Source organism: Cynocephalus volans, chromosome 4, assembly GCF_027409185.1.
Source record: "Cynocephalus volans isolate mCynVol1 chromosome 4, mCynVol1.pri, whole genome shotgun sequence".
In the NCBI taxonomy this organism is placed as follows: domain Eukaryota; kingdom Metazoa; phylum Chordata; class Mammalia; order Dermoptera; family Cynocephalidae; genus Cynocephalus; species Cynocephalus volans.
Genome location: NC_084463.1, coordinates 121819729 through 121837491, shown reverse-complemented (window position 1 = coordinate 121837491; position 17763 = coordinate 121819729). Strand labels below are relative to the sequence as shown.

Here is a 17763-nt window from a genome sequence, read left to right as displayed (position 1 = left end):
GGACATTGGGAATGACAGCTAAATACTTTGGCTTTAGGAAGGTCAAATATGAGTGCCTTCAACAGGTACACATGCAGATGATTTGCAAGCAGCTGGATATGTGGATCTGAAATTTCTGGAACACTTTAAAAACTTTAAGAGAAAAGAATTTTTTAAACTAACAAAAAGAAACTGTTTGGGGAGGAATACACTTACAAACTATAATATCCAGTTGTAAAATATTACTTGACAGGAAAGATATTGACATGAACCCATATGTTAGGCATTACTACTGCAATGGAAAATGTTCCACTATATGGATGAATTGAAACTTTGGCTTCAGTGTGCTATAAGAACCAGTGCTCTATCCTTGAGGAGGGGCCTTGTCATTAAAATGATCAGATTATTTGTTTCTCTTTCTATACAAACAGAAATTCCTCACATTGTTCAATTTAAATTTTACATCGATAGTGCGAGCTTTGCCACCTATACAGCTAGATAAATCTAGAGCTTTGTTCATATTAAAAAATCCGTGCTTTTTCCACAAAAGGTGTACATATACACATATATATCTGTCATATCCACACATACAAGTCTATATATCTGACATATATACACAGATATATCACATATATGTATATATAAAATATATAATATATATTGTGAGGTTCATAGGTCATGATGATTGTGAAATGGTTTGAAACGTATGAAATTCTGGGCTGTCTGGTTAGCTCAGCTGGTTAGAGCACAGCCTTATAACACCAAGGCCATGGATCCCCATACCAGCCAGCCACCAAAAGAAGTATGAAATTCTTTGTTAATGTCTGATGCTCTTACAGTACTGTTCGATTTGTACACACATAGACTAAAGTGTTCTGGAGAAGGACAGGAGGAAGGAACTTTTTCTACATTAATATTCCAAATAACTTCCTCAATAGAGCAAAGATAGTATTGCTCTACTACAAAGAAGGGGGAACCATTGTGCTTCAATGATGAATTAGCCTAAGATATTAGCACTGTTTACAACGAGCAAGTAGAGGTAAATGAATACTGACTTTTCCATTCCTAATTAAGTTCATAATTCATTCCTATTGGGTTCACTGGCCTTTTTTTTTTAAATGGTTATGAATATTCATGAGACATAAAGCTGATTGTCACCCGTTGTGCCCAAGATGTGAAGGCCAGATCCAATACTACTCTGCCATAAAAAAGAATGAAATTCTCCCATTTGCAACAACACGGATAAGCCTAGAGAAACTTATGTAGAGTGAAATAAGCAAAGCACTGGCCTTTTATTAGCAACTTCTTAATGTAACAAGTATCCCTAAAGTACTCTGAAACTTGCAGAGTGCCTCACATACGCTCTTTCATTTGATTCTCAAAATAATGCTAGCTTTATCATTATCTCTATTTTAAGAGAAGTTATTTTATTTAGGAAGTAGCAGAGTTATGACTTGAGATCAGGTCTGTTTGCATGTAATATGCTCTTTATTGCATTAAATAAAGGTTGCTTCTTGGGTTTTTGTTGTTATAGTTGTTTAATCCTGGTAAGAAAAGGGAGAAAATTTTTAGTTTCTGGATTCATATTTTTATACCTAAATTTTAGGAATTGCATTTTGTTTAATATGCCTGTAAATGAATTTTTAAAATATTTATTCAAAAATTTTTTTAAAAAATGGAATCAGGCCTCTAATTCTTCAGGAAAAGAGAGTAAGTAATATCAAGGGGAAGGGTCTGGTCTTGTGATTGTTAGAGTACTGGTGGTTCTATTAACAAGAAACAGGTGGAAAGTGTAAGGGTAACATAGAATCTGAATTTTTTCCCTTTCAAGTTAGATCAATAAGAATAGTATCTAACACTTTTTGAACACTTGGTTTGGGCCAAGCACTGTTCAAAGCCTTTCATATCTTAGCTCATTTAATCCTCAGGGTAATCTGGGAAGTGGATATTATTCCTATCTAAACACAAAGAAACAGTGGCATAGAAACTATGATTGTTTAGGAGAGGTTTTTAATGAGAAATTTAAAAATCCTTGGCCTAAAATTAAGAGAAAATAGCATTATTCAAAAGGCTGAAAATGATTTTAAATGAAGGGTAAAAAATTCTGAGGTTTCCAAATCCTATCCATAAATAAAGAAATTAAAACATTCCATTCCCATTTGAAATGACCAATATTCCTCCTACCATGCACTGAATTTATAAAACTAAACTCTAAAATTATAAAACCATTTTACATAGATCTTATAAAAACAAAGCCTCTGGCTCTCAAGTGCTTTTTTTGAAGTATCACATAATGCCTCTTTACTGCATACACACTGTCAACCTTTAATTTCCAAACAACGGTTGGAGAGGTAGAGAGATTAACAAGTTTACGTGGTCCAGACTTTCAAACATCCCAATCCCACCAAATGCTCCCGTTCTACACAGAACCCCCTTGCAGACATAGTATTGCACATGCACATGTATGAAAGCATCACAGGCACACATCCTGTACTTGAAGGGATGTGCCCAAAGGTCTTCTCTACCTACAATTCTGTTTCTTGTTGAGGACGGAAAGAAGGTTGCTGGATCTTCAATGAGGAAGAGCTCCTGCCGATGTCTGCTGAATTGGGCAGTGAAATACTCAGGATGAGGATATTTCAGTTTCACTGGGAGCTTCACAGGCCCAAGGATGGAGCTTAAGTGAGTGTTCTCAGGTGGGGGAGCTTCGCTCTGCTTAATAGGCATTTTGATTCCCAACACTTCAGCATAAGTAACTAATACCTCCCAAGGGGCATGAATCTTGACAAAATAAGTTCTTCCATCTTCAGAGTCCTGCACAAGCAACAGGCAAAATAACAGAAAGCTTACTGATCTGTTTGTTACTGAGCTGATTAATGAAAAGAAACAAAATTTTATAAAATCTCAAAGATGTCACAACATTTTCAATTAATTTAAATTTTTTAGCAAAACTTTTAGAACACCAGTTCTCAAAACAGATATATTTTATACTTACATGTCCACACTCACATATATATGTATATATATGTATACAAAATATATGTGTGTGTGTGACAGAAAGGAAGAGAGACAGAGATATACAGACAGAGAAAGAAAATTCTTTTATAAATATATTTCAGGGTCAACGTATACTCAGCCCTAAATTCACAGCTACATATGTGGCTCTTGGCAATCAGTTAAGTTTTCAGTGACTAGCTATGAGCTCATAACTTTGCTTAGGTTTTATGAGGAATATACACAAACTACAAAATATACTCACTCTTCTTACCCAGACTTTATGTACAACCTACACAAAAAGAAAGAACTTTAGGTAACAAGGGTTCATTACATACGAAAATAAGTTATAGATTGTGTGATATAGTGCACATTTATTAGCTCAGTAAAAATGGAGAAATAAGAACTAGAAAGCATTAAAACTAGAGAGTATTAGAAGTTTCATAAACAGGGTGGGATCTTTTATAAGTCTTTAAAAACAATTTTGAAGGAAATTCTTGAAAAACAGAATTGAAAGGAAGTTAGAAACAAGTTAGCATATTCACGAGTGTCTTGGCTTAAATCACAGTTTATGTTGCAACATAGTAAGGTTAACTGTTTAGGGTACCAGTTCATAGGCAGCCTTCAAAATGAGACAGTTATGAAAAAAAGACCATGTCTTCACTTTATTTGTACCATGAACAGAAACTATGTATGTCCATTTTTAAAGTATTCCACTAATCATCTCATATTCAGAGCACTGATCTGCTTACCTGTAAGACCACAGGCCCTGCCATCCCAGTGAACATACCTGTAGCCCAAAGAGCTATTATACTGCCCACAAACACAAAGTCTATCCAGTCAAAGACCAGAAAAGGAAAAAATAACACTTATAAGATTCTGATATAAATTAACAACTACATTTACCCTTTTGTCTTCAATTTCCAACTCAAGACCTGTTTTCCTAAGATTTAGTTCAAATTCTTTTCTTCTTTCCTATGACAAAACAAATTAATAGAATTAGGCAGAACACTTTTATTTTGCTCAGTGACAAACAGACTCAGCACACAATGGCTATGCTTCTGGGTTGTTCTCTGCCCCTCTCATGGTTGTATGTAAAAGTACTCTGTATATTACTCCTTTCTTATTGCCATGGTCTACTTTTCAACTGTACTATAGTTCACAGTAACTATAAAAATCCAATATATCTAGGAATAATCTCCAGGAAATATGCAGGACCTCTCTCTGAAGAAAAGCACAAAACTTCACTGAAAAACAAACTTTAAAAAAAAAAAAACAACTTTATAAACAGAAAGACATATCATAATCCTATTTGTGAAGACTCATTACTACAAAGATCAGTACTCTTCAAATGTGAAGTCAAAATATCATCATGACATTTTAGTCTTCAAGGATAGAATGGCTTCACTTAGAAAAAGTAAAATTAAATTTAACTATAGGTCATCACTGCAAATAATCATTATTTGTGGCTTTAAAACAATGCATTAATGGCCAAAAAATCTTTATGATTTAAGTGTGAAACATTTCAGAGTGACTGAAATTTTAAGAGGCTTCACTAGGACATTCTAGGACACTCATCTTCAAATGGGTATATGTATATCTACCTTAAGGTCTCTGCAAACTTAAAAGGAACAAATGGTAATTTTAATATATTCTTTTTCTCCATTTGCAATGTTTACAACATATGAAAACAGCCTGTGATACTGGTGCAAGTTCTCCTTTTTTAGCAACCCTTTCATAATTGCCCTTCTCCTGTGTTACCAAAGCAAGGCCAACTGCAAACTTCCAGGAAAGCCAAAAAAAAAAAAAAGGGAAGACGGACATTCAAAATACTGTTATCAATATTAAGAAAGTGAATAACTTCTCATTATAGCAACACATGCTTTTGTAAATCAGATTGTTGTTGATTCTCTGAGTTCAATAAAATTGAAGCAGAGCTAATAGCCAGATGACAGACCACTGAACATTATTTAATGATAAATCACTTTGGAATTTTGGGATGTAATTAAGGAGTTCAAAAAAGATTGGCACTGCTGTAACAATACCCTATTCTAGCCTACTTCCTTATCTGAACAATCTTCCTTTATATTAACATATATAAAAACAAAAGAGGAATATAATTGAAACTGAACCATCTCATTCTAGAAACAATTCTTATTCATCTATAAATACAGAAAACAATTTTATTTATTTATTTATTTATTTATTTATTTATTTATTTATTTTTTTTGTGACCGGCACTCAGCCAGTGAGTGCACTGGTCAGTCCTATGTAGGATCCGAACGCGCGGCGGGAGCGTCGCCGCGCTGCCAGCGCAGCACTCTACCAAGTGCGCCACGGGCTCGGCCCCAGAAAACAATTTTAAATCCCCTCTATCTCATTAGTCAATGCATTTATGATGAGTTTGCTTTTTATGTTTGATAATTCCTTGTCAAATATTGTAATATATTCATGTTTTATCAATTATGCATTTGTACAATTATAAAAATAATTCAATACTAAGGGAAAAGTTTCAGGCTTAGAGTATTATGCTTAAAGATAACAGAAACTTTTCAATCAATATACATATATTTGTTGTAGCAAAGTTATGACTGAATGAACAATAAAAGACTCTCAAGGATAAAACATTTATATTAGGAAAAATTTCTATGGGGAAAGTGGAATGAAAATTTTATTTTTATTTATTTATTTATTTATTTGATGCCAGAATTTTCTTTATTCTTTTTCTTACTAGTTTCATGGGCTGGGGGGAGTTTATTTTGTTATGGCTTCAAGTTCACTAGTCTTTTCTTCTATAATGTCTTGTGAGCTGGTTAATCTCATCCAGTCTATTTTTCTTTTTTTTTTTTTTAATTTTTATTGAATCATAATTGATTATACATATTTTGGGGGTTCAACATTGAGATATATTGATCAAATCAATATTACTAGTATATATATTGTTACAAATCATTCTTATTCTTTATGCCCCTTGTCCAATCTCACCCCATCCTCCTCTCTCTCCCCCACACCACTCTAAGTGCCCTAGATTTCTTCTCTCCTTCTGCAAGAGTAATTGTCACTCTGTTGATTTGTTGCATATATGATCTGTCTAAAGCTGAGAGGTGTGTTCAGGTCCCCCAAAATTATCATAGAGCAGATGCTTCTTCTGTCACTCAGGAATGGGCTTTGTGGAGAGAGACAACCTCTTCTTTTCTTTGGTCTCTGCTGTTGACTCTCCTTGTGTCGATGTACTCCAGTAGCTGGCAGATCATCTGCATGTTGGTTGTGATGTCCAGCTGCTTTCACAGCAACTGTGGTTACTATGGTGGCTGTCGTGGGCCACCCACATGGAGGTGATGTTTTCGTCATGTTCCTTGGAGCTGGTGGCATGCCTGGTTGTTGGAGGGGGGTCCGTTCCTCAGCTTCAAGCCTCAGGATCCCAGGTAGCCCCTGAGGCACTGGAGGTATGCCTGGTTGTGGGAGGGGGCTCCACTTCCTGACACCATTCCTCAGGTCCCTGGGTGGGCTGAGGTGCTGACAGTGTGCCTATGCCGGAACTAATTTTTTGTCCTTTGCTTACTTCTAAAATGGTGGAACTTCCTGTGGGGACCAGTACTTGAGCTGTGTGGTTTAGCTAAATTGCTGCTTTGCTGCTGATTCCCTAGGGAAGGTGTTTTGTGCAGCTCAGGTTTTAACGGTTGACTTTATAGGTACTTCCAGCTCTCCAGAGACCTGATGTACCTGGGTTGTGTAGAAAGTCTGATCCAGGCCTGAGTCTTTTCATCAAACTGCAACCCATGCAATTCTATATTCCTGACCAGTCTCCTCTAAGTGGTGCTACACTGATAGGGGGGCAGATCAGCTGTCCTTGGTGTGCCCCAGCATTCCTCTGGTGGGCCTGTCTTCCCCATCACCCCTGCTGCAAACAATTCCCATGGGATGGCCCATGCACTGGTCCCTTGCAATGACTCACCAGCCTCTGAGTGGCTCCTTTTTTTAAGTTGTTGTGGCTCCTCACTCCTATGTGGGTCCACGGGAACCCTATTAGTGGTCTTGCTGGCCTGGGGGCTACCAAGGCCTTCCTATCCCCTGCCACCTGCATGCAACTCCATCAGAAGGGCACAGCTGAGGCTCTTGCTGGCTCCTGTTCCGTGCACTCACCAGCTCCAGCCTGAAAGCATCCCGACACAAAATGGTCAGGGCATTTTTTCTTTCTCTCATAGTGGCTTCTCCCACCTTCATGCACTATATAGCTCTCTCCTCCTCTTCCTCTGAGCTCTAGCAGCCCCAGCTTGGCTGTTGTTGCTTTTTTCAAGTTATAAATTGGTCGATTTGTGGGAGAGAGTGATGCTGGGGACCGTCTATTCTGCCATCTTGACAGGAAGACCCGTGGAATGAAAATTTTAGATGAAGGAGAAAAATAAATAATATAAAATTTCAACTGTTAAAGAAGGTTTTTTTCATATATTTTTAAAAAATGAGTAACGGTGGCTGTCAAATTTCAATGGTATTTACTTTCTAAGGATACCTGCTAAAAAGAAATTTATCTGGACCATGTACGATATATTACAAGTTACATCCTTTGCAATTATCTAAATGCATGATGAATAATTATAGACGAGGAAGACTTGTAGATGGATCAGCCTTCTGGGGGAAGTTTAGGAGTTCATTCTGGACCTGTTGAGTCTGATGTCTGAGACTTCCAAACATAGATGCAGAATAGTCATCTAGTTATGTACGTTTGGATAAGCAGTATGGACTGAAAAGGTAAACTTTGGAATTAGCACATATGTGGTTTTAAAAATATGAGGAAGAATGATGTCATCAAAAAATAAATGTGGATTAAGAAAAGAGCAGAATTAAGGATTGTGCCCTGAGGCATGATAATAATAACAGATCTGGCAGAAAAAAAGATTGAGAAATAGCAACTAGTGAAATAAGAGAAAAACTAAGAGAATGTGGAGTCCTCGAAGCCAAGTGAAGAACACATGCAACAGAGAAGGGAATGATCAACTGAGTGACAATATGGCAGAAACAATGAGGGCTAAGACTTGGGCATTGACTTTTACAAGGAGATGAGCAGAGTGGTTGGGATGGAGCCCTGAAATGAATGGGTTTATAAAAGAATTGGGCAGAAAGGAATTTGAGAAATAGACAGAAGCTGGTAGGGAATTGGGATCAAGAAAATGTTCTCATTCTTGCTTTCTTTTTTAATATGGAAAAATCAGCAGCATATATGTTTGTTGAAGGAAATGGTCAAGTAAAGAACATCACAAAATATAATTTAGGAGAGAGAGGGAAGTATTACACGAGCAATAACCCTAAGTAGGTATATAGAAAAGAGTTAATAAAGCAGCCATTATAAAGGTTGAGCCTGGTGTCTGGGACCTTGGTTTTCTGGAGGGTTCCCATCATTCCCAGAACTGCTAAGAGTGGCTCATTTTGCCTATACTATTTATACAAACAGTGTAGTTTATGCTGAACACCTGTTTTCCTTCTGGAAGTGAGGGATTTTGGTATATGCCACTCAGAAGGTGACAAGGTGACCAGCCCCCAATAAAAGACTAGGGCACTGAGTCTCTAATGAGCTTGCCCAGTAGACAACACTTCACATGTGTTTGTCATACATTGTTGCTAGAGAAATTAAGTGAGTCCTGTGTGACTCCACTGGAAGAGGACTCTTGTAAGCTTGCTCCTGATTTACTCTGGACTTGCCCCATGCATCTTTTCCCTTTGCTGCTTTTGCTTTGTACTATTTCCATGTAATAAAACATAACCGTGAGCATGACTATATGCTGAGTCCTGTACTTGTAATGAATCGCTAAACCTGCAGGGGATATTGGGGTAGGCAAGAAGAAATAAAATCCAGGTCACAAGTGGAAGATTCGGCTTTAGACAAAAGGATAAATAGTTCATCTATGGAAAGAGAAAGGAAGGTAGATTATTTAGGTAAAAATGCTCTTGGATGGACAGATGTGGTGATGAAATTTATATAATTTCTCTTCTTCAGTTTTCTCAGTGAAGAAGAAAAGTGTGGGCAACTTAGCTTGAAGATGGGGAAGAAGCACAGGAAGCATGAAGAGAGAGAAAAAGTTATAAAACAGTTATCTAGAAGAGTGGGAGACAACAGAATGGGTAAGTAAAGTATGATCTCCAGACAGCATTAAGGACCCAGTTGAGGTCCACGGCACAAATACAAGGTAAAATTAGTCAGTGAGTTACATGTTTTTCTTCCCGCATGGGTGCTGGCATGTAGTAGGTGACCAGTTGGGTTTAACTAAATTATTATTTTGCCCAGTAAGTACAACTGAGAGAGGGGCAAGGGATTTGATGGCTTGATGGTTATAATTGTGACCATGAAACTGAAGCTAGATAAATATAGGAAAGAGGGCTAAGGAGCACTAAAAAGGTGGTAAGACAATTTTATCTTATCTGGAACTAGCAGGATTCTGGACCTAGAAGGGTATGGGTCAGAAAGATTTGAGGGGTTGGTCAGACAGTTGGACACATAGAATGAGATCATAAACAGTTGTAGTTATAGTAATGACAAGTTCCAGAGGAGCAAATGGCTGAGTTAGAGGTTAAGATCCTTGGAAAAGGTAGTTCAAGGAACAGAGAAGACAGAGTGCCAAAATAATCATTTATGTATGCATTGAGATTAAAAAAGTGATTAAAAAAGGAGTATTGGTGGAGAGATTGACAGTGAGCCAGGACCTAGAATTGTTGAGAAATAAAAGGGAAGATCCAGGAAGAAATAAATGACAGCAACAAGGCAGAGCAGTAATACACCTGATGAGATTTAAAGCTCATGAATTTTAGAGTCAAGGGAGGACAATCAACTAATGAACAAGATACAAAGAGGGCAAGCAGCATCAACCTCATCTCCAGGGAAGGCTGTGTGAGGAAAAACCACCACTTGAGAGGATGTTAGGGGAAGCAGCAAACCTCAATGAAGAGGCAAGTTTAAAGGGAACATACAGAGATGAAAATGATGATAGCCCATGAATTTCAGAGGCTTAGTGGAAGGGTTTCCAGAGAAAATGTGGAGAAAAGAGAAAGAACTGGATATGCACAGGGTCTTATGGGGATAATGTGTAGTTTTTCATTTTTATTTTGTATGATATTTGCTTTATAAGTATGTAAATAAATGTGTGTGCATATATATATCTTGATATATACACACAAGTTCATATACATCTGGTTATCCATATAAATAAATAGGTTAAATGTTTTTTCAAATATCGAATATTTATTGAGCATTCATTATGATCCAACCACCATTCTAGGCACTTGGATATACAGCAATGACCAAGATAAAGTCTTTAGCCTCATGAATTTAATTTATGGTGTTAGAGACAGTAAACAAGTAAAAAAAGAATAAACACTATAAGTAAAGAAAGTGGTGTATTATAATGAAAATAAAATAGGGTCAGGAATAGAGCACAATATGAAGGCTATTTAAGATAGGATGGATTAGTCATACATTTTCAAAACAAAAACTTGATACAAAGGTAAATATTATATTCAGACCCACACCTCAAATTTTGGAGGTCACATTTAATATCTAAGCTGAAGTATATAAAAAAATAAGTCAGTTACTTGGAAGAAGAAAAAGAAGTTAGTCTCTAAGATATCCAAAAACTAAAATTGACTTTACACACCCATTGTCAGACTGCCTATTTTGTATTATCCTCACCCAATTTCAGCTTTCAGTAACATTTCAGAGACCTCTGACTTCTAAAACATAACTCAGTGCAGATATCCATGTCAAACTATAGAATGTGCTTCTCTTTATTATTCCTGTTTCTCTAAGATAAGTACTTACCGCCTTTATGTCCATGTCTTTCTTTATGTCATCAACATAGGAAAGTACAAAATCAATTTGCCTAATCCCATCTCGGAAGAAGATAGAATCTTTGCTTTGTTTACTTTTTTGAAACTGCAGGAGACATAAATAACACAATTTTAAATTATACCTTTCCTCTCAAATGGCAAAAACATGAAAAGGATTATATAAAATTTGGTCAGCACCTATTTCTTTCTTCAGTCTTGAAATGGTAGGTCAAGACAAATAACAAGAATTTTTATCAATAGAAGATTATGCTTGTTTGATAAAGTGAAATTCCATATAGGGGTTCAAACAATAATGACTCAGGGGTAAAGTAAGCATATTCACTATATGCACACAAAACAAAATGTTGCAATTATACCAAAATAAAAAATGAATAGAGGTAAACGTTGATCCCAAAATGTATATATTCACAGAGAGACTTGTTATCTTCATTAAACGATATATCAATTAGTCCACTAAATAAGTCATAGTTACATACTACTTTGGAGGTATAATTAATTACAGGCCAATTAATGGAATCTCACTGTAAGAAAATAAACTTGATTAATGCTTATACAGTCGTCCCTCAGTATCCATGGGGGATTGGTTCCAAGACCCCCCCCAGCAGATACCAAAATCCACAGATGCTCAAGTCTCTAATATAAAATGGTGTAATTTTTGCATATAACCAATTCACATCCTCCTGCATACTTTAAATCATATCTAGATTACTTATAATACCTCATACAATGTATATTATGGAAATAGTTGTTATACTGCTATTTAGGGAATAATGACAAGGAAAAACGTCTGTACATGTTCAGTACAGACACAATTTTTTTTGAATATTTTTGATCTGAGCTTGGTTGAATTCATGGATGCAGAACCCATGGACACAGAGGGCCAACTGTACTATGTTTTCATAAAAGTGCCACTTTCTAACTCAACTTTTTAAGGATTAAAATAAAATCAAGTTGCAGTTAAAAATTAGAAAGCAGGAAGCTTGCTGGCTGGCCTTACTACAATTAAGCTCTCATGCAAATCTCTCTTCAACATGAATTTCCCAGGTGAGCCAAAATCAATGCTTTGTTTAAAGCTGTATGAATTATCTCCGTATAATAAAACTTACAAGTTCAACTACCACGTGTTGTATATAGTGCCTTAAGTACTTCCCTTTCAAAACAGCGAAAACACCAGAGAACTTCAGAAATAAGGGATTTCATGTTTGACTGATTTGGCTTTCTTAATGGTTTATATATATTTAACTTGTAATAGGTCACATGTAATACTAAGAATCATGCAAGTGGGTGATGCAGTGGATGACAATGAGACAATTTCCTAATTGCTTTAGCTAATCCGCGAATGGGGAACCAGATGGTTTTGATTTTCACAACAAGTATTAGTTTATGAGTTTCTTTTATGGCACTCTATGCCATTTTTCACCCAAGTCAGGTCATACAGGTCTCTCATAAAAGAGAATAAGACAAAAATCTCATGTTTGATCTGGCTTATAAAAAGAGTAACTGTATTTATATATGAGCGTATAGCTTGATACGTCTCAGAAAACACTACCTCCCAATGCACAGAGGGAATGAGTGGAAAAATGAACAAATAGACAAAAAGCATCTAGTGAGTCTAGAGATTAAGTATCAAAATACATTAATTCAAATGTTATGTCTGAGTTCTCCGCACCTCAGCCAAAGGATGCAAAATCATCTCCCCTTTCCTAAAAGAAAAGAAAATAAACTGAGAAAACTCAAACTGCTATGATGGTATACCTTGGTTATAAACCACTAAAAAAAGGGCAAAGGAAAACAAAAGAAAGCAAAAAAATCATTGGCACTCTTGTAAAAAATCACAGCATTAGCATATCTTATGAAATTCACCGAAATTTGTAAAAGCCAACTGGAGCAGAAAAAATAAACACTAATAAGACTAAGTATAATCAAAGGACAAAATTAGAGGTAAAAAACAATAGTCCTTTTGCTCTAAGTTTATGACAGTCTTTTTTTTAGAAAAAAAATAAATAACTGATACATTTACAAGTGCTCTATTGTTTTTAAACAAGCTAAATTTAAGTCCACAAGAGTACTTTCTGTGACAGAAGACGTGCATAGAGAAATCAACAAAATCACACTCAGAATATTTGACAATTAGGGAATAGACAAAGCAGCTAACAGTATAGTGATTCTAATTATTTTTCCTGAGTGCACAGACAAAAGGGGTATATTTACTTTCCTTCTCCTGAAATCCAAAGACTACCTAGAAAAACCCAAAGTTCTATAATTACATTGTGCCTTGACTATAAACTGTAATATTATTTTTTAAAATATGAAAATAAAATCACTGGCAGTCTTGTAAATCACCATGAGTACATTCATGTCTTAGGGCTGTTAAAAAAAACTGGTTAAAGCTAACTGGGGCAGAAAAACACTGATAATTTTGTTAACATAACTGCATACTATTAAAACACATCATGCTTTTGTATTGCCCAAAACATGACATTAAGATCATATTTTGCAGTGTATGTGTCTGTTTATTTGTATTTATATTTGGTTTATTCCTAGAAATGCCTATTTATAAATGAAGCAAACACCCGAATGGCTTCTCTTTGAATGATGTCGTTATTCTAAGGTTCATAAATCTGTATTCTTAATAGGGTTCATAAACCTCTGAAACTATGTAAACTATGAACACGTGTGCATGCACGTGTGTGTGTGTGTGTGTGCATTTATACATTCTTAGAAAGAGGCTCTATAGATTTTATCAGATCCAAAAAAGATTAAGAATCACCACTGAAACTTCAATTGCCTAGGGATTACGAATCTGTGACAATTCCCCCCAAATCAATAGTATTCATTGGAAGAAAAAATGACCCATGCTATTACTACAGCCATCCAGAGCATAAGCAGCATTATTCAGCATTGGTTTTACCATAAGACGCCGTCTCAGGAACAAATTGTATCTTTTTGCAGGCTGTGAAGCAACCAATAGAGAGTTAGCAAATCCTGCCCAGGATTAAAGTAAAGATTCCAAATAACAGATACACAAACAAACAAACCCTCAGTATGACAACTCTATAAATGTGCATGTGTGTGTGATATTTAAAGCTGGAGGGTAGAAAGTTACCAAGAAGTTAAAGAAGAAAAAAAAAAACAGAAAGAAAACAATAAAAAATAAAAGGAAAAAAAGAAGAGACTTCAAAGTAAAATTTCCTAAATTCTTTATATAGTGACTTTAAGTAATAAGTATTTGTGGAATTGAATTAAGAAAGAAAGGAGATAGAAAAAAGAATAATGAAGGAAAACATGGAAATAATGAAAACACAAAGTAAAACAGATATTCTGTTAAGTATGCCTACATATATCAGACAAAGAAAGCAAAATTACTATAATTATACTGGGATGATGTAGGGTATAGAAAGTTTACCCAGGGTTCCTTTTTAAATATTTCACGACCTCTCCCAAAATACTGGAAAAAAGGAAATATCATTCAATTATTTAAATACTGAGTTGTTGCCAATCTTCAATTACCATGGTCATTAGTTAAAATACCAAGGCAATTACCTAAAAATATCTAGGATAATCAATAATATTTGAAAGGAAATCAGACCACACACAATAATGAAAGGATTGTGCATATTTCATAGTGTAATGAAAAGATAAATGATCTAATAAAATTATCATTAAGAGAGTTCAGTTCTTGTCATGCAAATTATACTTAAATTGTTCTCTTCCTAGACTTGGCTGAAGAGGACTAAACAACTGATAAATATTAGAGTGAAAAATTCCTGCTATGTAAACTATTGAGGTTTCTATGTATACATAGAGGAGTCAGTATTGTTATTTAAAAACACAACAAGTACATAGAGGAGTCAGTATTGTTATTTTAAAAAGTACAATAGGTACAAGATGAATGTTGGTCATTGTAAAAACTATATTTTATACTATATACTTCATGGCCTCACATTTTTCACCTCAGCACTTTGATTTTCTTAGTATCTTTCATGAGATTCACAGTTTACTGTTCTTCTCAAATGCTTTCCCTAAATTCCCAGAATTGTTAAGGGAAATGAAAGAGTTCTACACTAAGTTCTGCAGGGCTGCATTATGACTTTTATGGGCCCTGGATTAGCATTAACCCAAAAGGGATCATACACTTAACATAAAAGCTATCATTATAAAACTGAAGAAAACCTTTGAAATCTCCCCTACTTTGGTGTAGGTAAATATTTCTTAGATAGAACACAAAAAGCATGGACCATAACAGAAAAAGAAATTGAACTTCAAAACATTTTGAATTTGCTCGTCTTAAAACACTGTCTGTAAATGAAAAGGCAGGTAAAGACTGGAAGAAAATGTTCACAATAAATACAGCTGACAAAGGACTTGCATCCAGAATATATAAACAACTCTTGCAAGTCAATAAAATAATAATCAACCTCATTTTTAAAAGTGCACAAAAGATTTGAACAGACAGTTCACAAAAGAAGATAATATGAATGCCCAACATGCCCACAAAAATACAGGCAACATCATTATTCAACAGAGAAACAAGAACTGAAATCACAAATACCACTACCCATCTACCAGAATTACTAAAACTAAACGCTGGCAATATCAAATGCTGCAAATGTTACAACCACTTTTAAAAATACAGGAGTCCCTTGGTAACCACGGAGGATTGGTTCCAGGATCTCCTGCAGATACCAAAATCTGCTGCCCAATTCCCTGATATAATATAGCCTGGTATTTGCATATAGCCTATGCACATCCTGCTATACACTTTAAATCATTTCTAAATTACTTATAATACCTAATACTACATAAATACTATGTAAATAGTTGTTATTGTAATGTTTAGGGAATAATGTCTGTACATGTTCACTACAGATGCATTTTTTTTTCAAATATTTTTGATCCATGTTTGGTTGAATCTATGGATGCGGAACCTACAGATATGAACGGCCAACTGTAGTTTCGTAGTTTCACATAAAGTTACACACACGTTCCATATGATCCAGAAATCCTACTCCTTGGAAATTACCTCCCCAAAATCAAAATATACATCTATACAAATGCTTCTTACATGAATGTTCAGTACAGCTTTATGCATAATGGTCCCCAAACTGAAAGTAACACAAATATCCATTAATGGATGAATGGATAAATAAATTTTGGTATATCCATACAATGGAATACTACTCAGCAATAAAACAAATAAACAACAAAAAAAAGCTACAGACATTCAACAAGAACCAATTTTATCATTATCATTTGAAGTTTTGGATGAGTCTCAGAAACATTATGCTGAGCAAAACAAACCAAAAGCTAGAGAACAAATAGTATGTAACTTGCAATTTACATACTACATTAGAGAAAATAAAAGCCAATCCATGGTTGCCTAGGAGAGGGTAGGTAGGGATGAAACAGCAAAAGGGAGCTTTTTGGGGTAACGGAAATTTTGATTGTTGTAGTTTGTTAAAACTCATCAAAGTATACATTTAGTATGGGTGCATTTTATTGTATGTAATGTATAACCAACAACAATAATTTTTTATGAAATTTTTGACTTGAGCAAATAGAAGAATGGGTTGTATATAGTGAGATGTGGAAGACTTCAACAAAGCAGATTTTTGTAGGGGAATATCAAGAATTACATTTTAGACATATTAATCTTGAGATGTATTTTAGATATCCAAATGCATTACTGGGAGAGCACTTGGATACTTAAGGGTGAAATTCAGGAGAGATGTCTACACTAGAAACTTAAATTGAGAGTTGATGGCATATCAATTGTATTTAAAGCCATAAAACTGGATGAAATCACTAGGAGAATGAATTAAGATGTCTGAACCCTGGAGTAATAATATCTAAATATATGCATAGCTCTATTATAAATACTGTGCTTATACATACTGATTGATTATGGTGAATTTATTCAAATGTCCCTTCTGATTGGTTTGTGCCTATGCCATATCAGTTGTTAAATATTTGGAATATGATCCTTGACATTATCAAAACCCACACTCCTTCAAAACCTGTTAATGGCATATCTGTCATTATTAAAGTATGCCTCTAGTGTGCCTTTTCAATTCCCATTCTTCTCTCATTAAATTTACCAAATTATTAACAAATTATTCCTCCCAAACACACATGGTACACACTCTGAGACAAGTTATCTTAAGTACAATTGTCTCCTTCTTTCTATATTTCATTTAATAGTTTTCGTTACCCTTCTATACTGGCAATTTAGGTAACAATTTAGATATTCAATTAAATCCACCGTTGACTACTTTATTTCAAGTAAAATATTAAATTATGTTAAATTGTCTATATAATGAAGTCCTATCATAATACTAGTAGAAAGCACAGACTCCATTTTTTTTCCAGAAAGCAAGTATTTCCAATGATATTCTGCTGGGTATCTTTGGTTTGTACCAGCAGATCCCCTCTCCAAACCTTTCCATCTTGCTTTCTGTCCTGTGAGGGTGACCAGTATACATATCAAAGAACACCCTTCATCTCTGGCTTCCCACAGGTGATTGTAGGGAGGAAACAGACTGTCTTCCTTCCTAACATTGGATTCAGGAAGGCTGTATCCCTCCACTGAAGGTTACTGAACCTCTGAAAAATGTCTTAAGTATATGACTTTCTCCTTCGGGTTCCAGTAACTTCTCTCTCCCCTATTCCCTTCCGTTCTATGGATGACAATAAGTTCATGGTTACTAGTCCAACATATACTAGTATTCTCCTGCACCCTGTTTTTGTAAAAGTGTCTTTATTAAGCCCTCCTCAAATTATCCTGCTTTAAGTATGTCTAATAGGGTCCTGAATGATGTAGATGTTTTTTTGATCCTTCTATAATATTAAAAAAAAAACAAAAGTCCCTGGAAAAAATGGCTGACTTTAGTACTGAGGCAAGAAATGTTTAAGATGAGCTTGAAGCATCTTATAGTATCAGAGAGGAAGAAAATG

At 35.2% G+C, this 17763-nt stretch overlaps 1 protein-coding gene across 1 annotated transcript in view; it reads right to left on the bottom strand.

The window, feature by feature from the left end:
- The window catches only part of ANO5 (anoctamin 5), an 88799-nt gene that overhangs the window by 47896 nt on the left and 23140 nt on the right, over positions 1 to 17763 (bottom strand). The window contains exons 4-7 of the mRNA XM_063092798.1: positions 13721 to 13762; positions 10781 to 10894; positions 3880 to 3948; positions 2509 to 2793 (exon numbers count right to left, since the gene is read on the bottom strand). Of these exons, the coding sequence (XP_062948868.1) occupies positions 2509 to 2793; positions 3880 to 3948; positions 10781 to 10894; positions 13721 to 13762 (510 nt within the window). The remainder of the gene's footprint in view (positions 1 to 2508; positions 2794 to 3879; positions 3949 to 10780; positions 10895 to 13720; positions 13763 to 17763) is intronic.